Source organism: Acanthochromis polyacanthus, chromosome 17 (genome assembly GCF_021347895.1).
Source record: "Acanthochromis polyacanthus isolate Apoly-LR-REF ecotype Palm Island chromosome 17, KAUST_Apoly_ChrSc, whole genome shotgun sequence".
NCBI classification, from domain to species: Eukaryota; Metazoa; Chordata; class Actinopteri; family Pomacentridae; genus Acanthochromis; species Acanthochromis polyacanthus.
The window spans coordinates 34,548,299-34,571,926 of record NC_067129.1 but is presented as its reverse complement, the minus strand read 5'-3'; the positions used below and the strand labels follow the sequence as shown (position 1 = coordinate 34,571,926).

At 38.1% G+C, this 23,628-nt stretch overlaps 1 protein-coding gene across 1 annotated transcript; it reads left to right on the top strand.

The window, feature by feature from the left end:
- The first annotated feature begins 4,578 nt into the window (after positions 1–4,578).
- slbp2 (stem-loop binding protein 2) lies at positions 4,579–18,728 on the top strand. Its single transcript, XM_051938081.1, has 9 exons — positions 4,579–4,631; positions 6,840–6,995; positions 9,706–9,786; positions 10,490–10,567; positions 10,984–11,127; positions 13,119–13,289; positions 14,141–14,300; positions 16,092–16,221; positions 18,664–18,728. Exons 1-9 carry the CDS (start codon positions 4,579–4,581, stop codon positions 18,726–18,728), a joined length of 1,038 nt encoding a protein of 345 aa, XP_051794041.1.
- Positions 18,729–23,628: the final 4,900 nt, after the last annotated feature.

The following is a 23,628-nucleotide window of genomic DNA, read 5'->3' as shown; positions in this document are numbered from 1 at the left end:
TTGCTTTCCTTTTCCCATTCTCTCTGCCACTCATTCTCCACACACTTTTTAATTTTTGATCTCAACTCAACCCTTCCCATAGGAATTTCCACCTCCACTTCTCCCCTCTTAAGTGTTGCCTTTGCCAGTAGGTCTGCTATTTCATTTCCCAGTACCCGAGCATGCGGACCCAACAAAATTTAATTTCACACCCTGTTTTTTCCACTCTGTGTACAACAGACAATATTTCCATCAGGATTTCAGGGCAAGCTTTTGATCTACCTCCTCTTAATGCCATTAGAGCAGCTACAGAGTCAGAACAGATCACCACTCTGGGTACTTTTGTGTCCTCTATCCACCACAGTGCCCAAAGGATTGTCAATAATTCTGCAGTAAACACAGAGCTCTCATTGGAAATTCTTTTATTCATTCCATACTCATATTGGTCAACAAATACTCCAAATCCTGCTTTGCCGCTCTCCGGGTCCACAGATCCATCTGTGAAGACTTTAAGATACGACCTTTCCTCCCTGTTTAGATAATGTTCAACTTTAAGGCTCACACCTTCGCTTGGCTGTTGTCTTAAAAAATTAAGATTAACATCCACCTCTTGGATTAGCCAAGGTGGAACAGGTGACCAGATCAAATGTCGTGCTATATTGTCTTGTCTTATTCCTTGTGCAACCACCCTCTGCTTTATGTCATTAAGAAAGGTTCTGTATCTTACCTTTGATCCACTATCCAATGACTCCTGCAACACATATTTAGAGGGGACCGATTGAGGGAAGCCATTAAGTTTAGCCCAATATTGCAGTCCCAGTTTTATACGCCTTAATCCCAAGGACATCTCCACCATTTCCAAGAGCAGTGCTGGAACAGGGGAAGTTTTAAAAGCTCCACAGCATAGTCTTAATGCTTTGGCCTGAAGGACATCTAGCCGGCCCAACAACGTTTTAGCTGCTGCACCATACACACCACATCCATAATCAATAGCCGATCTTATCATTGATTGATATATCATATTCATGGACCCCCTCTCTGCTCCCCAATCACTCCCTGCTAAGCTCCTCATGACATTTATTACTTTTCCACACTTATTTAATATTTTTGTGATGTGAACCGCCCAAGACATGCGTTCATCAAACCATACTCCCAAGAATTTAAAGTTTTTAACCCTCTCTAGAGGGGATCCATACATAGATAAACCAACACTTGGCACTTTCTACTTGAATCCAAAAATAATAAACTGAGACTTTGTGGGAGAGATCTTCCATCCCCATTGATCTGCCCATTTCTCCACAGAATTTAGAGCTCGCTGGATTTGCTTCAATATAAATTCTACATTTCTTCCATTTTTCCAAATAGCACCATCATCTGCAAACAAAGACTGCCCAAATCCTCTCTCAATATTCATAAATATATCATTTATCATGATGTTGAATAAAACAGGGCTAGATGAAGCCTCATGAGGCATTGAACCACTTGAGCCAATTGGTTCGAGAAAGGGTTCATTTCTTGAAGCTTCATGAGCACACGAAACCGCCTACTGGTCAAGTGTATAATCACAGCCAGCTGTATCTGAACCACATGCCTGATGCATTGAATCATTGTTCATTATGGCTGTTGGGAATGACTATGAAAAACAAAAAAATGTATGATCAAATAATTTCTATAGATAAATGATCACATATGTGTATAATAAAATATATTTTCATGTATTCGGTGTGTGTAAATTTCCCCAAAATGGTAGTATCATATAATGTAGAAGGTTGTGTAATAATGTCTTTCTGTCACCTTAGGAAAATGGCATGGCCTTATGCAGGCAGAGGACAGTGAAAATGCTTGTGGAACTAGGAAGATTGTACTGAATGTGCTTGTGTAACTTACACAAGGATGTACAGGGAAGGGGATATTTTTTTCATTTTATTCAGAAGTAACAGGTTTTCAACAGTTTCTGGTTTTCAACAACTCCTTTTTTTGACACAAAATAAACACTTCACCTTTGAATAAAATAAGAAACGGTGAAAAATACAATTCTTGATAAGCAAACCTAATGTGTCTGTAATAATGTTAGATTTAGCTTACCTTATTAGGAGTTAGAAAATCAAAATGTTCCCACAAGGGAAATTTTCGACTTCCTGGTTGGCTCCTTCCTATCACCTATCTTTCTCTCCTCACTCTCCTAAATCTCCAAACTATCTTTCTCTCTCTAAACTCTCCAAACCATATCCAAACTATATAAACACTATCCAAACTCTAGTATCCAGACTATCAAAACTCTATCCAAACTATCCAAACTCTCGACTGACCACAACTCTCTATCAAAACCCACATTTTGAACGGAGCCTGAGGGGTTTATTCTGCTGTCAGACCTCACGGCAAAATCTGAACCACTTTCCGAAGCAGTCACGTGGTTCAGCCAGGCAACGAGGCTTCGGACATCATCATTTTTGGCTCCTCCCCTAAATGAAACAAGCCTCGATACGCACTTCATGGAAACGCCCCCTCCATTACTCGACACACGCTTCGAAGCCTCGGCACATCTCGTAACATCACTAGATCACACATTTCCATATTTACAACATTGGTTTAAAAAAAAATGTAGTCAGTCAAATTAGTTAATCTAATATACCTAAATATGATTTGATTAAAGTCATTTCTTGGATTGTTTCTGTGATTGATTTTGCCTCGTATTGCTAATTTTTAGTTTCTTCCTCCCCAAAGCAATTACAACTGCCTATAGCCTATTATGTTTCCATTTTTTAATATTGTGCAGTTTAATTTGGATTGAACCTGTGATTACACATGCCAGTTTGTTAGATGGTTATATTTTTGTATTAATAAAGTTCTGAGATGAAAGTAAACTGTGTGATTCTTCCCTCTAAGCTATGGTGCAGCAGAAATATCAGACAGCAGAAAATTATCTAAAGTACAACTCATTACTAATTGTACTTTCAGCAGACTGGACCTGTTATTTTTCAACTTTTCTTTTTAAATATTCATAGTATTTAGGAATCTTAAATATGAAGATCTTAGTATAAATATCTCTCTCTCTCTCTCTCTCTCTCTCTCTCTCTCTCTCTCTCTCTCTATATATATATATATATATATATATATATATATATATATATATATATATATATATATATTACATTGCGTTCTGCAGTGTCTCTAGCTACCTAGCTAACTAGCTGACTTGTGTTGATGTTAATACAAGTTAGCTTGCTGTATTGCTACCCAGCTAACTGAGCTTTTATGCCTGTAATGTTGTGCCATATTAGCTTGCCATTCCACTAGCTACCCACATAAGTAGTTGAGTTTGTTATACACTAGTAACATTATGAAATATTAGCTTGCAGCACCACTGGTGGCCTAGCTAACTACCTAAGTTTGTGATATGCTACCATTGTTAGCTCATCATACTTCTAGCTACCTGGCTAACTAGCTGACTTTGCTATAAACTAGTAACATTATGAAGTATTAGCTTGCAGCACTACTGGCAACCCAGCTATCTACCTGAGTTTTTCTTACACTCATAATGCTGTGCCATATAAGCTTGTCAATTCATTAGCTACCTGACTAACTAGCTGAGTTTGTTTTACACTAGTAACATTAGGCCATATTAGCTTGTTTCACCACTAGCAACCTAGCTAACTAGCTGAATTTGTGATATTCTAATGATGTTGTGCCATATAAGCTTGTCATACCACTAGCTACTTGGCTAACTAATCAAGTTAGTGTTGACCGAACAATGGTATGACACACGGCTAGCTTGATGTATCACTAGCTACCCAGCTAATTTCTTAAAATTAACTAAAAATTTTAGCTGACATTTATGTTGCAGGTATTGTTAAAGCAAAAATTGAATATAAATTGAATTTCTCATTAAAGTAACTTGTGAGCTAAGATTCCAGTCAGGAGAACTTTGCAATTTACCACATTTTGTATTTAGTTTTATCACAAACAAGTTGATGTCTGTTGGGATTTAGTTCCCCTATAAATGTACGAATCTTCAGGACATTTTCTATTGAAGGGGTGTCTTATAAATATACAAAATAAATAAAGAATACATATGGAGGAGCACAATTAACATTAAATCATAACTGACTTTGAAAAAATATAGTTTTATGGTATGAAATGTTGGTCTTATTAAATACTTTAATGAAACAAACATTTCCTAAAAAAATAATAATAACAATAATAAGAATAATTATCATTATTTCTAGCTAGCTATGGCTAACAATACTACAACAACTACTACTATTACTACTACTACTACTACTACTACTACTAATAATAATAATAGTAATTATTATTATTATTATTGGGGCTGTACAGTGGAGTAGTGGTTAGCACTTTCGCCTTGCGGTGTATAGAGAATGGATGGATTATTATTATTATTATTATTATTATTATTGTTCACCCTGTCGGTCCATGTCCGTGTTAAAAAGCTGTGTCATGTGACTGCTACGTCACCTGCCCACCTGTCCGGCCTCCTCCACCTGAGCAGGTGCTCCTCATTAAAAAGCTGTGAAAGCGGAATGATGCCCTCCGTCTGTCTGTCTGAGGTCTGAAGGCGCCGAAGTCCAAGTGCAGAAAATGTCATCAAGCGGAGTGGAAACGGCATCGCAGAGCCCGCTGCTCTCCTCCAGGTTTGTACCAGAACCAGAACCGAGTCCAAGTACATCAGCACAGAGCTGATAAGCTTATCTTTATTCATGGCAGCTCTATAAGCGAACCAATCAGAGCAGAAATACTCAGAATTCTGAAAGTTTTAATTAAACCGGACTTTCATTATTTATTTTCCTGTTATTTTTATTTAAAATTAAAACTTAAAATATTCAGTTTTTTTTGTACTGGTGTTGCAGCGGATTCAGAGATACGCTGCAGTTTTACAAATTAAACCTCGTATTTTCGCACGTTTCGGTTCTGTTCAAATTTTGGAAATTTGACTTTGCCGAATCCCCCATTAGTAATTCCTATTTAAAACTCTGTCGTGATTCTTTGCAGAACTTTCATAAAATTATTGTAACACTGAAAAAACCTAAAATCTGGAAGATTCTCAGGCGAATTCTGCAGCCGAGAGAAGCATCCTCTTTCTGTGTGATTTCTAAGAGGGTTTCTGGGGGGGGGTTCCGCGTTAAATATATCATCTGAAATTTCAAGTTATACCGAACGTAACAATCTAATTGTGTTTGGTACTTTAGATTTTGTTGAGTCATGGCTGATTTTATTTTATTTTATTTTTTTTTTTGACGCTAATTGCGGTTGCAGCCGAACTGCATTAACAAACTGCCTGATTTTATAGTGGAGCCTCTCCTAATTAATGGAATAAAAAGTTCAAACTCGATCAGCCGGTTTAAGTAAAAATACATAATACGGGTTTTCAGTGACACAGATGTTTTTGTGTCATATTTTGCCTCTCTGTCTGCTTTTACCTTTTTCAACCTGTAATATACACAATTTTTATTTCAAATAACAGCTGGTTTCTGAAATGGTGACATTTTTAGCAGATTATTTAAAACAAAAAGTGTATTTTTACAGTCACTAATTGAAAAAACAACAAATTACTACTATTTGTGAAAATAGAAAATTTATTCAGGTTTTTCTTTTATTTAAACAAGATTTTATATTTTTTCTTTGTGATTTTAATTCTAATTAGTCATTTGACTAAACAGAGAAAATCTTGAAAATAACAGTTAATTTTCTTTACTATTTTTCAATCTGTAATATACATATTTTTTTTTCTAAACCGCAGATTTCAGAAATAAAAATATTTCTTAGCTGAGTAAATACGACAAAACTGTAATTTTACATTGCAGGTGTTTTTTTTTTTTTTTACATGAATTTAATCGTTCTCTGTCTTGAACAAAACTGGGAAAATCTGTAAAATAACAGTTAAAGTTCTTTACCATTTTTCAATCTGTGTTATAGATATACTTGTTTCAAATAACTCTTTAATTTTAGCTGATTAAATTCAGCAAAACAGTGTGATTTTTATGGTCACTCATTGCAAACATAACAAATTACTCTTTGTAAAAATATAAAGTTTTGTTTAGTGTTTTTCTAACATGAATTTATGTTTTTGTTCCCCTGTGATTTTAATCATTATCGGTCTTTAAAAAAAAAAACCTGAAAATCTGTAAAATAAGTTGAAATTCTTTACCATTTTTCTATCTGTATTACACACAAGTAATTTTTCAAGTAACAACAGATTTTTAAAATAATTGTATTTTGAGTTGAACAAAATTGTGCATTTTGAAGTCCCTTGTTTTAAAAAAAGTGTATTCTTTCAACCGTGATTTTACTTATCTGTCTTGAATAAAACTGGAAAAATCTGTAAAAATAAAATTTCTTTACCTTTTTTTAAAAAAAATAATATACGTAATTTATTTCAAATAACAGAAGATTTCTAAAATAATGATGTTTTTTAGCTGATTAAACCCAGTAAAACAAAAAATTTCTTGACCTTATTCAATCTGTAATTTACACAATTTTTATTCTACATAAGAGCAGGGTTCTAAAATATTTACATTTGTAGCTGATTAAATACAAGAAAATAGTCATTTTAAATCATTCTCTGTGTAAATATAGACTTTAGATGTGGACTTTGTTTTACGGTTTTGCTCTGTTTTGAGGGGGCTTTTTTGTTTAGTATTTTACGCTTTAAACAACTTAAATTTATTTTCTGTGATTTTACTCTTCTGTCATTTAACAAAACAAGTAAAATCAGTAAATATTCTTTTTTTAATTACAGTTGGACTGTTGCATTTTTTTTCTCATATCATTCTTAAATAATCCTGTTGATTTTTTTTTTTTTCTGAAACTGCTTCCCATCAGTAAACCATGTGGTCTTACAGCTTCTGTTTCAGCCCCTGGTCCTGTGTTTGTGCTCAGGGTTGGTCAGCGGCTGTCTGGAACCGCCTCCCCGCCGCCACCGCCACCGCCTCCGGAAGCTCCGCCCCCGAACCGTGGCTCCTCCCCGGCTGCAGCTCCGTCTTTGACAGCCTGGTCAGGTACCAAAGTCAAGCTGTTTCCTATGAACATGTCCAAGTAAAAATAAGTCTATATATACTGTAAATACAACTGCACTCAGTTTTTACTCTGACAAGGAATGCAGCGGAGTTATATGATGATCAGCATATGTCTGTCTGTGTGCAACATTACTCAAAAACGGACCAACGGATTTGAATGAAATTTTCAGGAAAGGTCAGATGACACAACGACCAAGTGATTAGATTTTGGCAGTGATGCGACTTATAGTCTGGATCCACGAATTTGTTAAAGATTTCTGTATCATTGTGTGATGGCGGCACACCGTCACTGACTACGTTTATATGCCATTAATATTCGGGTTAAGGTCAATATTCCGGTTTCTGAAACATTTGGAATAACCCATTTACATGCCTAAACAGACAGTTACTCGTGTTTACATGATCAGCGTAATTGGGTTATTCCCATTCCTCCTCGCTCCAAAAGTGTGGGGCTGTCCTGCCGCGTGTGGGTTTCGCCATGTCTGTTTACCTCTCCTTGTGTATTTCTGATGGGTCACGCGCCAGACGTGGCATACAAGTAGTTGCCATACTCAAAAGTCCAAGATTCCTTTCGGATGAAACATGCGCAGAACGCAAATTAAAGGGGAACTTCGGTTTTTTCCAACCTGGGGTCTGTTTTCATATGTCATTTCATACATGTGAGTGATGGAGATATGAATTTTCGACATAGCTCCAGTATTTAGCCAGGCAGGCAGCTCAGCTAGCAGCTCAGCTAGCGAAAAGTATGGGGCAACTTGCCCCCCCCCCACACACGTCAAAGTCCGCCCTAACGTGCTCCCCCCCCCCCCCCCACACACACACACACACACTGACCGGCTGGGATAGATAAATTGTCCCACAACATACTAGAGATGAGAAGTGAATGAAAACCTCCACATTATCCGGCGATCGCTCTTTGTTGTGGTCTGTATCCAAATCTCAGGATGCTAGAAAGCAAATCTTGTTCCGAAATCATGCGATAGCTCGCAAAATCACGTGATAGCTGGCGCCAAAACACCGGTTGTGGTGCAAACTATCAGGCAATTTCGGAACGAGATTTGCTTTCTCGCGTCTGAGATTTGGATACAGACCACAACAAACAGCAATCGCCAGGTAATGTAGAGGTTTTTGTTCACTTCTCATCTCTAGTATGTTGTGGGACACTCATTGAGACTATCCGAGCCGGTCAGTGTGGGGAAAACAGCATGTTAGGGCGGACTTTGACGGGGGGGGGGGGGCAAGTTGCCCCATACTTTTCTCTAGCTGAGCTGCTAGCTGAGCTGCCTGCCTGGCTAAATACTGGAGCTATGTCGAAAATTCATTTCTCCATCACTCACATGTATGAAATGACATATGAAAACAGACCCCAGGTTGGAAAAAAACCGAAGTTCCCCTTTAATGTTTCTTTCTATGGGGATACTCCGATGCGCGTTAATATTACGAGATATTCGGGTTAGAAAAGGAGTAACCCAGGGGTCTTATTTGAGTTTTTAAAAACCGGAATATGAGCATATTCGGGTTTTTGCGGGTGTTTACATGGCCATACGCAACCGGGTTATTGCTAATATTCCGGTTATGAAAGGGTTTTTGACTGCATATAAACGTAGTCGCAGTAACCATGACAAGTAAATGCTGCGGACTTGTCCATCAGTGGCTTGTTTGGATTAGTTTTTTTTTTGTTTGTTTGTTTTCATGAACTTTAGATATATAGAATACTATTTGATTTTTTTTTTTTAATTCATTTTGAGCAGACTTTTTAAAATGTGCTTTGCGACATCTGAGGAGATGGAACAAGATACAAGCCTAAAAGTGTCCATTGATTGATTATCTGAAATATTCTAATTACTTTAACCCTTTAAGCTTCAGTCAATTCCAGCCGTTTTCAGTACAAAAAATCGCTAATATTCTATTTTTAAATAAAAAAAATTACGAAAAATACGGGGAATATTGGACGCGCATCGGGAGGTGCATTTCCTTGAAAACGACCGATTCGGGGATTTTATACCGACTTCAGGACATGTTTTGGACAAAATAGTTTACTGGCTTGTGTCATCTGATGTAAAAGGTTGGATTATGGCCGTTTTTTGTGGAATCTTTTTTTTTGTGTGTAATAATAAACCCGGAAATGTGAGTCGCGCTGTGTGCTTTGAAGCCGTGTATAGAGAACGGATGGATGAATATTTGTTTTTGTCGGACAAATGTGTTTTTCTCACCCGCTGTGGTAATCGCATCTGAAAGTGGTTTATACCGGCGGATTCATGAGAATCTAAGCTTTCCATCGGTGTATAGTGTTTGTATAATCGCGTTTGCACCCGTCGGACATTCCTGAAATTCCTATGCAAATTAGTAGGTGTACCGCCGGCGGTACACTGAAGCTTAAACTCCGAAGTCTGGATCACGTCACCAAATGGCTGTTCTACAAAGTACAGATATTGATTTTTTTTTTTCTCTTTTTTTCTCTTTATTTTTGTGTTTTTTTTAATATATTTTGTGAAACGATACTGAGACTACAAATAGAAAAGTCAAGGAATATCTTTTTTTTAAGTCACTTATCTGACAGTGCTTTTTTTTTTTTTTTATTGTGGTACAACTTGTCATACCTACTCAAAAAATTAGTTTCATATTAAGTAAACATCCTGCTCTGTTTTTTTTTTCTTTTTTTTTTCTGGTGATTATCTGGTTTTCTTTGCAGTAACGCGTCTCCGATTCCATCTTCTCCTGCTGCCAGCGGCCTGAGAGGACGAGAACGAGCTGCCGTCGCCAAACCTCGCAGGTTTTTCTTTCTTTTTTTAAAAAACCTTTTTCACTTCATTAATTCAGACAAAACAAGGTGATAACGAGCTAAAATAATTCACTTTAAATGAAAGAATTTCTAGCAAAGTGAGCTCTGCTGAAAATCCTTATTCTTCTGCTGTTTTATAGTTTTTCACAAACTTTTCCATCAACTCAACATAAATACATTTGTTTTATAATGCAGTTACTTCAATTTCAGTTTTTTAATCTATAAACTCTGATTTGTTTTTCTTTTAGGTCTCTCTTGTTCCATTGAAATGGGCACTGAAGTTCATTTTATTTTAATGATATTTTACAGTGTCATGATCTGCAGTTTTAATTATATTGACACTTTTTTTGGGTCTAAATCAACGTTCAAAGTCACGCTGAAACCATTCAAAACTTCTTCTAAATTGATTTCTATTAACCGATGCAGAGTTTGTTATATTTAGTCAGTAAAAAGTTTTTGATCTGTTATTAGTCACTGTGTAAACTGGTCAACATTGCTGTGTTAAAATTAGCCACCTAGGGTTTTTTTTGATAGATTTTAAATATATTATAAACTAAAATATTGTTTTTTTACGGTAGAGATGCGATTTATAAATCCTGCCAAATGTACTGTACTTCAGAAAATCAGTGTTCGAGACTAGAGACAGATTTATTTCCTAAAATGGTGGGATATCACGGCTGTTTTCATTCCGCAGGCCGTCCATCCTGGAGCGTTGCATCCTCAAAGTGTCGACCAGCAGTGTGGCGGTGGGGACGGATGACGTGGACAAGAGGTACAGAGGAACATGCAGTTTAAATGAACTCAGTAGAAGCATCATGTACAATAAATGATGAATGGCCCAATTTATCTTTGACTTGGAGACTAATTAATTAACCAGCTAAATGTCTGATGCAACCAAAACAACCCAGATTCAGTCTGAAGCAACTAGTTAACTGGTAAATATGATCTAGTTTATTGAATATGACATTGATATACTTTACCATGTGGCATCAGATAGAATTCTAGTTTAAAACCCATTTTTAAAATACAAGTGTGCATTGACCCAAAGTTTTCATTTAAACAGAGTGAATTGTCTTTGTTGTGCTGTTTTTTTCCTGTCGAGAGTTCAGGATTCTTTCAGTCCGAGATTTCTACGTCCATCTTTTGTGCTCAGTTCTGACTTTGTTGTGGACCTTTGTGTCCCTACAGGACCCCCTTCGGACGCTGCTACCCCCGACTGCCAGACCCGACAAACGCCGAGACAAACGCTGCGGTTCTGAAGCGACGGCAGAAACAGATCCAGTACGGCAAAAACACCAGCGGCTACCAGAACTACCTGCAGCAAGTCCCCAAGTGAGAAAATGCACTCGACAGATAATGAACCTGATAATCTCCACGTCTGAGCCAACCTGCGTGAGGACTGACTGACCGGACAATCTACCGAACTGACAGCCACGACCAACCTGAGGAGCCTACTGACCTTAAAATCAACATGAGGAACCTACCGACCTTACAACCAACCTGATCAACCTACATGACAACCATCCAACTTGCGCACCTGACTTAGCTGCTGACCTCAGGACTATACTAACAACCAATCCCCTCACTCCATCTGTCAACTAATTTCTGTAGTCTACCCATCAGCAAACTTATCTTATTACCTACCTCCCAGACTGACCTGACTTCCAGTCCGTCTGACAACCAACCTGATCTACCTGCCTACGTGACAGCTATCCAACTTGCCTATTAGCCTGACTTAGCTACTGACCTCATGATTCTACGAGTTTACCTGTCTATCCGACTGACCAAAGCTACACACCAGCCTACCGATCTGACTGATCACCTATTGATCCACAGTCCTGACAACTAATCGTCCATCCTATCAATTGCCTAACTATCCAGCAGTATGATCAACTTACTGAGCCTCCTGAAACCTGACCTAAACAACCAGCAAACTGATTTACCAGTCTACCTGATGACCAGCATACCTACCTTACTGGCCTACTATCCTTACTGGCAACCTACAGACTGACCTATTGATCTACCTGATGTCTGACCTGCAAGTGTACCTATCTTAACAAACTGAAGACCGACCATCCAACCTCCCCGATAAACTTACTGATTTTATGACAGACTTGACATCCGATCTACCAGTCTGTCAGTCTGATGACTGATCTACCTATTTATTCGATGACCTACATACCACCTTAAATACCTGACTTGACTACTAGGTGTGCAACCAAAGTCTGGACCAATCTGCCTGATTTTCAGCCTGCTAATGTACCTATCTGGTCTAAATAAAGACCAACCTATAGAAGAGACCTACTGACCTGACCGCTCACATACCTGATCAGACTACTAGCCTTACAACCAAATAATGGACCAGTCTACTTGATCCTAGACCTGCAAATATATCTATCTGGCCTGAAGACCAACCAACAAACCAATAGGAGAAACTTGCCTTTAAACTGATCTGACAGCTCACCTACCTGACTGGACTACTAGAATTACAACCAAACTATGGACCAACCTACCAATCTATCTGATGCCTGACCTACCAGGGTACCTATCTGATTAAACTGAAGAACACCTGACCAATCTGTTTAATGAACTTTCAGACTTTACAACAGACTCAACAAATGATCTACCAGTCTACCGTACAGCCAACCAACCAACAGACCTAACTGACAACAAACCTACCTGAATGTCCACTTAACCTTATCAACAAACTTCTCATTTATTGATCTACCTGATGCCTCCCAAAGTACCTCTCTGACTTAACTAAAGACAAACACCCTACCCGAGGAATTTACTGATTTTACAAGAGACATGACAACTGGTCTACCTGACAACTAGTCGACTTGCGCCTGACTGCCCCTCTAGCCTTTCAAGCACACTGTGGTCCAACCTAGCTACCTTTGAACTTAGCGCCCCTCCAGACAACCTGATAACCAAGCTACCAGTCTACATGACATGAGACCAACCAGCCTACGGTATGACTGACGTGTTGACTTAGCAACCTACTAGCACATCTTATTAAGCTAAAGACATATCTTCCAAAGTAACTGATCCCAATAGATTCAGTAAAAGGCGCTTGTACTTACTATTTTGGTTCTTGAAAAATAATTTTCCGACCTACCAATGTAGCTGCCAACCAAAATGCCAACACATCCGATGACTAACCGATCAACCTACACGATGACCAACCAACAACTCTGACTAATGACCAACCAAGCAACCACCCTACCTATAGGAGAAACTAGAATTAGAACCAAACTATATGTTGTATGTTTGTGGGTCTGTATAGCTACTCCAGATTCTTTAAACCCTGATCTCCCCTTCAGGCACCTGAGGGATCCTAAGCTCCACCCGTCCACTCCCAACAAATACAGGAAGTACAGCCGGCGCTCTTGGGACATGCAGGTGCGCCTGTGGAGGCGAGCGCTGCACCTGTGGGACCCTCCAACCAACGCACTGCCCGATGCCACAGACACCCAGGATCCAGTGGAGCAACTGTAGGTGGAGACCAGAGTGTCTTTCCTTACTGCTTTTGCTGGACATTTTACCAGTATGTCCAGTCTAAATTAACATTCCCTGGCATTTGTCCAGCAAAGACAGGAGAGTTATCAAACATTTTAATAATTTCTTGTGAACTTCTTAGGTGTCTAATTCTTGGTTCTGACATGAAAGGTGGGAAACTGTTCTGACTTAACTCTCTGAACTTTGAGCAGTTTCTTAACATTTTTGTGCATTTGATTCTGTTACATTCTTCTTTACTTTGGGCTAAATTTTCACTGCAATACAAAGTCCTGCACATTTATGGAAACACTGCAACCATGACTACCAGCAGAGAGAACCTGAAAATGTCTTTAGTGCAGTATAACACGATAATAATGCCAGAAATCATACAAACAAACTTGATTTATTAGATTTATTTTACAAAAACGAAAGAAAATCTAAACTGGAATTGACATGTACAATGTTTTTGCAAGTGCCCACCAGTGTTACAAATTCTGTAAAAAGTTTACTCTGTAGGCTTTATTTAGCTGCTTACATTTAAACATTTTTTTCGTACTCTCTGGAAACGCAGCCTGCAGTTCAGCCAAAATGAGTTTTTATCATGTGACTGTTGGTCGCAGCCGAGTTGCAGATGGTTTTATTGTTGCGCTGAGGAATGCAGAATTTTTCTTTTTAAAAAAAAAAATCACAATCTGGTTGGAGCTAGAGTAGCAGTTTATTTTTTGGTGAATTTTTAAAGGACGCATGTTGACTAAAATGACTTCTTTTTTTCAGTCTGATCAAGTGACTGTGAAATGAATACCTGCCGTCCTGTGCTGATTATATATTTGATTTATATTATTTGCAGGCAGAACCAGCTGGCGAAGATGACCTCTGAGCTCTGTGAGGATGGAGGAGACGAACAGAGAGAGAAGGAGACTCCAGCAGCCTCTAAAGCCTCCTCCATGTCTCCTCTATTGGCCTCATCCATGGAGCCGACAGGAGCCTGGACCGTCCCCCAGTCACCGGTAACACCGATCAGTAATCAATAACCTGCAAATCTATGATTAAGCAGCTGCTTGTTTAAAGCAATGCTTGTATTAAACAAGTGGTTTATGAAGAAATCACTGTTGTTGGATTTAAACATAAAAGATGTTTAAATTTCCTGAAGGTTTGTTTTCATAGCACATTTAAAGTACATTTATGTGAAAGGGGAAAAAAACTGAGCCAAAAGATAAAGTAGAAAATGTATATGAAGAGACAGATCAAAGGCAGTCTTTAAAAATGTGTCATGTCACTAGACAGCACCCCCTGGTGTGTGGAGGTCAGCTTCTTTTATTAACCCCAACTAAAGCAGCTTTCAGAATTATTAGAAGCAAATATGTGAAATTAGAAGTTAAGGGCTGCAGCTACATGTTAAAGCTGCGAGGATCTATTGATTACATGTCAGCTATTAAATTACCAGCTATTTTTATCATAATTTTAAATAGGGTTTCAATAAAGTCTAAATTCTCTCTTTGCAGCTTTTTTAATGTAGATATTGTCTGGTTTCTTTCTGCCTCTATGACAGTAAACTCAATATCTTTGCTTTGTGGATAAAACAAGATGTTTATTAACTTAAACTCTGGGAACCACTGATCAACATTTTCCACCATTTTAAAGCATTCTGGAGAGAAACAACACAGTTAATCCAGAAAATAACTGATGGTGATAAAAATCTTACAGTTTCAGTCCCTTCATCAAACCAAACTCTGTTCCCAAAAGCTCCATTTTAAAGCAGAACATAAAAGGGATGAGTTTACTTAATTTTTTAGCTCTGTTTTGGTCACCTCCAGCAAATTTTAGACTCAGAATTGTTGTCTCATTCAGTTTTTTTTTTTTTTTTTTTTTTTGTAGTTTGAAAGAGTGGGGAATCTTCTAGAAGCCTTGGAGCCTTTAGGAAATGCTGATTGATATTTTCCACCATTTGGGGGAATTAATTCATCCACAAAACAGCTGACAATGAAAAAATCTTATAGTTGCAGCTCTACAAGATTAGATAAGCTTTTATTAATCCCACAGTGGGGAAATTTACAGTGTTTTTGCAGCAAAGATAGTCAAACGGTTAGGAAATTAAGTACAAAATAAAAAATATCCAAGAGAGAGAGACAGATACTTTATTAATTAAAATTCAAACTAAACCAAGATATCCATAGGCACTAAATAGAAGTAAGGTTCTTTCACATGCCAGTGGTATTGCAAAGATTCTTACAAAAATGGATATATTGATGTAAGTATTAATATTGCACAAATTTTAAGAGCCTTTATCGAACCAAACTCCATTCCAAAAAGCTCCCATTTAAAGGAAGACAGAAAATGTATGAATTTAATTTTTTAGCTCTGATTTGGTCACCTCCAGCAAATTTTAGAATCAGGATGACTTTCTATCAGATTTGTTGTTGTTGCATTTAGTTTTTGTAGTTGAAAAGAGTGGAGAATTTTCTAGAAAACAAAGAAGACATTTGCCACCTTCAGAAAACATTAACATTTTGATTGATTCAGAAAACAGCTGACAGTTACAGCTCTAGAATGAAACTTCGATAAAACTCCGTTCTAAAAAGTTTCAATTAAAAGCTAAAAAGAGAATGAATGAAGTTACTGCAAGGCGAAAGTGCTAACCACTACTCCACTGTGCAGCCCTGAATATCTTTGGGTTATTAAAAAATGTAAATTAAAAAAAAAAAAGTTGTGAAATCACAACTGAAGATGTGAATAATCATTTAAAACTTTTGAAGTCAAGGTCTTTTCGGTGCTGTGAATAAATTTGTTGCTTTTGACAGCAACTGCAGACGAGCCGCCGCCGTCTTCGCTCTCCTCCTGGCTTCAGCTACTCCCTCAGGAGTCGACTGACCGACGACAACATGGCCGACTGGCTACCCCCTTTTCTGCTGGACGACGACCATGCTCAAGGTGAGGTCACATGACGCAAACCGAAGTTGGAACGTGAACTTAATGGTTAAAAATGCCTGATTGGCTGTCGCTGTTTGTTATTTCCAAGTCAAAGTGTCTCCAAGAGTTCAAAAAATCCCAACTTGCTGCATTTCTGAGTAGTTCTGCCATTTGAGTTTTTGATTGTTAATGAACAGCAAAAATAATCGGTGCAGAAATATAGCTGAACAGCGCCACCTGCTGACCAACACTGCCTTAACTGATGATTAGAAAACCCTTGTGCAATTATGTTGGCACATGAATACGAGTGGGAGTTTTCATGGAAAACATGAAATTGTCTGAGTGACCCCAAACTTTTGAACCGTAATTTGTCAATTTCAACTAATGTGGAGCAACTTAACTAATGTACAGCAACTTTAATTAATACAGAGCATCTTAAATGAATATAGAGCAGCTTCAACTAATGTAACACAACTGTAACTAATATAGAGCAGTTTTAGTTTATGTAGAGCAACTTTAACATAGAGCAATTTTAACTCATTTAGAACAACTTTAACTAATATAGAGCAACTTTAATGTGGAGCAACTTACACCAATACAGACAGGCTTTAACTCATCTAGAGCAACTTTATTTAATGTAGAGCAACTTTAACTAATGTAGAGCAACATTAATTCATATATACAACCATTCAAAAGTTTGGAGTCACTTAGAAATGTCCTTATTTTTGAAAGAAATGCATTTTTTTTTCAATAAAGATGGCATTAAATTAATGATAAATCCAGTCTAGACATTGTTAATGTGTTAAATGACTGTTGTAGCTGGAAACAGCTGATTTTTGATGGAATATCTCCAAAGGGGTACAGAGGAACATTTCCAGCAACCATCACTCCTGTGTTCTAATGCTGCATTGTGTTAGCTAATGGTGTTGAAAGGCTCATTGATGATTAGAAAACCCTTGTGCAGTTATGTTAGCACATGGATAAAAGTGAGTCATCATAGAAAACATGAAATTGTCTGGGTGACCGCTAACATTTTAATGGCAGTGTATATTTAACACAATTTTAACAAATGTTTTAGAAAACAGCTTTATTCCCATTTGCGCAGGTATAGTTACTTTGGAGGTCTTTCCGTGGTTCCTCAAGTCCACTTTATATGTAGAATAAAAGTAAAAGAAGCAGCAAAAAAAGGCTTCAAAGGTAAAAGGTGGTAGAACAATGATCGAAGGGTCGGCGGTTTGATTCCCACTCTCGCCTAGTCATGTGCTGTTGTGTCCTTGGGCAATACACTTTACCCGCCTTGCCTCCAGTGCTCTCACACTGGTGTATGAATGTTGGTGGTGGTCGGAGGGGCCGTAGGCGCGGCTTGGCAGCCACGCTTCCGTCAGTCTGCCCCAGGGCGGCTGTGGCTACAAATGTAGCTTACCACCACCAGAGTGAGAATGTGTGAGTGAATGAATAATGGGTCCATTGTGAAGCGCTTTGAGTGGCCAAAAAAGCGCTACATAAATCTAATAAAGTATTATTATTATTATTATTATATTTTTCTCATTTTAATTTTTTGTTTTTGTTGGCAAAATGTTGACTTTCTATCTCAATTTGAAAAAGTGTTTTTGTCTCTTACTTTCAAATTATTTTTTCTCCTTTTTGATTTTTATCTGATTTTAGATAAGTTTGAAAGCTGGTAATTCAGATTTTTATATTTGAAGGTAGTGTTTTCATTTTTTTTAAAAGTATGATTAAGAAATGCTTCAGCTTTCTCTTTTTTTTTTTTTTTTTTTGTAAAATGCAAATGTTTCCTCTTTTGTATCTAATTTTATCAAAATATTGGCAATATTAATATAGGAAAAAGGGACATTTTGTGGTAATTTATATTTTTTAAAAAAACACAATTTTAAGAATTTTGGCTATCTGACTTTTCTCTGAAATGTAGACTTGATCTCAAATTATTTTTTATCTTATTTTAGCAAATATTGACTGTCTATTTTCTCAGACTGTTCATCCTTTTTGTCTTATAGATTACCTTTTATGGGATAATTTAGATTTTTTTTGGTTGTTTTTAATCAAATAGTTTTGAATTGGTGATCACATTTTAATAAAACATTGACTTTTTTCCAGAATGTTGACAAAATTCATTTATATTCTGTTAATTTTGACTTTTTTTCTGGTGTCTTTGACTTTTTGTTTTATCTTTTTGTCATAACTGCTTTGACTTTTAATGTGCGGTTTTGTTTTTATCTCAGTTTGATATTCGACAACTTAAAATTGACATTTCTATCCGGTAATTTATTTGATTTTTTTTTTAAATTTTTTTTTTTTTTTTTTTTTACCTTACCAGATTGTTTAGTTTTTATGTGGTAATATTATTTCTGTCTTATGGGTTTTTATTTTTATCTCAACTTTGACAAAGTTTTTTTTTTTTTTCCCCCCCATCTGCTCTAGTTTATTTTTGTCGTCTCTTGGCAGATTTCGGCTCTGATGACCAGCAGGTTCCAGTCTTTTCCGACCAGCTCCTGTGGAATCTGTACTGACAGTTTGAGGCGACCTTGCTGATCTTGAAAGTGTCGGAGTTGTGTGTATTTTTATGGATGATCTGATATAACGACAGCAGGGATGCGATTGGTCCTTGGTCAGAGTTGTGTCCTCCCCTCTGATCTGTCCTCGGGGGCAGGAGGAGGGCAGCGTCGAGGTTTCCCAGCTGATCTTGAACGCACCCTCGGCTCGGACAGCTGGTTCTGTGGTTTGCACTTGATTGTTAAAGTTGGACACTTGTCACCCGCATCGTGTTTGGACTCCTGCACTGATTGAAAAGTATCTGAAGTCACCCTTTTCCTCAATCTGTTTCACTTTGTCGTCACGTCACCTTCATGCTGTCTGTCGGCCTGAATCAGGCTCCTCCTCCTCTTGCCGCCATGTTTTTTCTCAAAAACAAACTCCCTGATGAGTGGAGGGAATTGCTGTCACTTTGTGTTGTTGTTTTTGCCTTTTTTTTTTTTTACTTTTTCTCGATTTTTGTGCTGCTTGAATCTCGAGCGAAGCTGAAATATGTGATTAATAAAGATGTAAATAAAGTGTTATAAATTCACCTTCTGACCGTATTTCTTGCTCTGACCTTAAAATGTAGCTGTAGTGAAGATGAATCCAAAAGTAACTACCACAAAGACACAAACTGACAAGAAGGGGGGTAAAAACGGCCACATAGACCTCAGTCGATGAAATGACCATAAAGAGATGCAAAGACACTAAAAATGGCTAAAGAGCCCCAAAACAAAAAATAAATAAAAACTATTATTCCCATAATAAATTCTTCAGTGAGTAAAAATGACTAAAGTTACATTAAAGTGCCACAGGGATGCAAAAAAGACTCAAAAACCACCACATTGTATCATAGGTTTTGATTTTTCTGGAAAGTTAAAGTTTGTGTGATGATTTAGGTTAATCACCATTTTAACATATCTTGATATTTTAATTTTTTTTTTTTGCCTTTATCGGCTTTATTAGATAGCGGCAGTGAAGGCGGACAGGAAACTGGGGAGAAGAAGAGTGGGGGGGAAGACGTGCAGCAAAGGGCCGCAGGCAGGAACCCAACCCGGGCTGCTGCGCCGGAGACCAGCCCCTGCACATGGGTCACCCGCTAACCCGTTGAGCTATACGGGCACCCCATATTTTGATATTTTAAAATAATATAAAACAAGAGGGAGGCTTTTTTGACCTGGGTGTCAGGGATCTCCTGAAGCAGCTGACAAGTACTGGTTGATCAAAAGGTCTGCAGCTGTGGAAGCTAAAACTAAATTGTGGGAGAAGTTTGGAGAAGATTTGGAGAATTGCTTGACCTCGAGGAAGTTCTGGCAAACAGTTCAATGCCTCAGGAAGGGGTGGCAAGGTTTGGTCCAGGTTGTCTCCAGTTGGGGGGAGAACTGCTCATCTCAACTGGGAACATTGTTAGGGGGTGGAAAGAACACTTCGAGGAACTGCTTAGCTCAGTTATGTCCTCTACTGAGCAGACACATCCTTCCATATCCATGGAAGAGATTGCTGTGGTCGTTAAGAAGCCCCTCGATGGTAAAGCGCCGGGTGTGGATAAGATTCACCCTGAAATGGTAAATGGTCTGTATTTATATAGCGCTTTTACTATACCTGCAAGGTACCCAAAGCGCTTTACAAGATACCTCACATTCACCCATTCACACACACATTCACACACTGATGGTGGAAGCTGTCATGCAGCCACGACCCATCAGGAGCAATTAGGGGTTAGGTGTCTTGCTCAAGGACACCTCAACATGAGCACGACGGGCCGAGAATCGAACTGGCCACTCTACCCAGCCCCATGCTGAAGACTCTGGACATTGTTAGACTGTCTTGACCGACATGTCTCTACAATGTCGCGTGGACATCAGGGACAGTACCGGGGTAGTGGTTCCCATTTTAAAAAAAAAGGTGGAACGGAGAGTGTGCTCCAATTATCGGTATATAAAATTTACTCTACAGTTCTGCAAGGGAGGCTCTGATCGATTGTTGAACCTCAGATTCAGGAGAAGCAATGTGGATTCCGTCCTGGTTGTGTAACAGTGGATCAGTTCTTTACCCTTGCAGACCTGATGAGGGGAACATGGGCGCTCACCCAGCCAGCCCATATGTTTTGTGGAATTGGAGAAGGTGTGAGGGTACTGCAGGAGCATGGGGTACCGGGCTCACTGATACGAGCCATTCAGTCCCTGTACAACCAAAATGAGAGCTGTGTTTACATTCACGGCACAGAGTCAGACAGGTTTTCAGTGGACTCAGCAGGGGCTGTCCCTTGTCTCCAATTTGCTGTGTGGTGTTCATGGACAGGATCTAAAGGTGCAGTCGAGGTGAGGAGGGTTTCCGGTTTGGGGACCTCAGAATTGCATCTCTGCTTTTTGCAGATGAAGTGGTTCTACTGGCTTCCTCAGACTGTGACCTTCAGTAGCACTGGGGTGGTTTGTGAAGCCACTGGAATGTAAGTCAGCACATCCATAAACGAGGTCAATGTTCTCTGCTGGAAACTGGTGGATTGCTCTGTCCAGGTTGGAGGGGAGTTGCTTCCCCAGGCGTGTCATACTAAGTCATAATTATGACTTTCTATCTCATAATTATGACTTAGGATCTCAAAATTACAATTTTCTCAGCAAAATAAATGAAACCAAAAATTGCCTGCAATGGCTTGTTTCCTCATAAGCGCCAAAGCAACAGAAGCAAGTGAGTGTGACAACACTTAGTAGACCATAATGGATACTATCATTGAAGACTACTTCAGACATGGATTTACAAATTGGTAGCCTGCAACCATTTAAGAAGGCGTATGTATGTCAGTCGGGGGCCAAACTGTGTGGCACATAGATGGGTATGACAAATTAAAACCTTATGGTTTATGTATTAATGGTTGCATAGATGGCTTCTCAAGAAAAATGATATGGCTAGAAGCTTACAAAACCAACAGTGATCCTCGAATAATCTCAGGATATTTCATACATGCTCTGATGGAAAACAATGTCCACAAAAAGTCTGGTTAGACCACAGTACTGAGAATACCTACATCGCAGAAATGCAAAAGTTTCTGCACAGCAGTGACGATGACAATCATGCGGAGTGTGTCACTCTCGGTCCAAGTACTGGCAATCAAAGGATTGAACGATGGTGGTGCACCTTGCGAAGCCAATGTACCCAGTTTTGGATGGATCATTTTGACCTGCTGAGAGTAGATGACGATTTTGTTGACAGCTTCATTGACAAAGCACTGATCCAGTTTTGCTTTCAAAATACAATACAGGTACCCTATACTATCCTTACAATAAAACAAAAACAAACATTGCTTATCAACACAGATATAACTGAGTGATAATTGATAATTGATGCCTAAGATAATGGCATAAACACCACTATTTCTAACAAACCTTTTCACTCGTTCTATGTCCATTATTCAGGAGGAACTTGATGAAGTTCTAACTGCCTGTAACGATCATCGCATAAGAGCAACTAACATTCCTCGGGCTCCTAATGGTCGTCCTTCCAAACCTTTATGGGGCACAGAACTTCTTGCAAGCAGCTGATCAAATGAAGTCAGAAATCTGTCGAGAGGACTGTTGTTTTAAGGACTACCCTTGTGATGAGGATGTGTTCCACCTGTGTGTGGAACTTATGACGGAGTACAACCTGGTAATGTCTGATGATGTGTATGAAATTAGTGACCTTTATCTACATCTTCATTAGATGATCATGATTGAGCTCTAAGAATAAATTAAGAATTACTATTTATGATAATATTCTTTTACCCAAACAGTAGCATTGCCCCAAAGTAAATACATTTGTCTATAAGACAAGGTAGATATGTATCAATGTGTTTATGACTAATGAATATGAAGAAAAACAATACTAAACAAAAAAGAAGGGAATCTGGATTTAATGCAAATGTAAATATATATTCCTCTTTGTCATACTTCTGTAGTATTGGTGTAAAATCACAGACTGTATGAAAGGCCTGGATGTAGTCACTGTGATGTCACCCATTGGTTTGCGGACTCCCGTTTAGAAATCGGGAGTTTGTAATTTGTTAGAGACATAAGTGACCATACTTGGTTAAAAGTTTTTTTTCTCTTTGAGGCCTAATATCTGCTTAATGAAGGAGTATTTTACAATGAACCAGAAGTACACTGATAAGGGGCGATTTTAGCTGATGACATCATAATAACTTGTGGACATTTTTTTTTGACCAAGTGCATGATTGAAAATTTTGTGAATTATTATGAATAATTTGAACAGGAGCCACATTTTTTAAGCCTGTAAACTACGTCCAGTTCTTTTAAACAGTTTGTGTGTAATTTAGAAACATAAATTTGACATTTTTGCAGTAGAAAATAAACATTTATTACTTCATCATATATGCATTGCGATGATTTTTTTTCAGGTTTGTACAAAATGGAAAGAACTGACAGAACAATGCAACTGTTGCATTTTTATCTGTTCAAAACAACAACACAAATGCTTCAATGCATGTCTTTATGTGACATGAAGTGCAAAATAAAGTACTTTGCAACAGTATGGGAGTTCTTTTCAAACATTGCCAAGTAAAATCATCTACAAAACCAGTTTTACAAAGGGAACAGCCTCCTCAGAAAATGTAAACATAAACAAAAAATACTTATTTTTGAGGATTTTTTTTCCTTTTTTTTTTTTTTTAAAGAGGATTTTTTTTCCATCTCAGGGCTGCATGTTCTAATATTACAGATGCAATTTTTATAGGCAGGTACTTCTCTTGTTGCCAACCAAATGCAATGATTCGACCAATGCTTTCCCACTGTTGCTGACCAAAACAGGGCGAAGATAAGGCCCCTTAAAATCATTCTCCAGTGTGCATTGCTCATAAAATCCTGCCAAAATTCATAAAGCACATCTCTCAGGACACCGCCT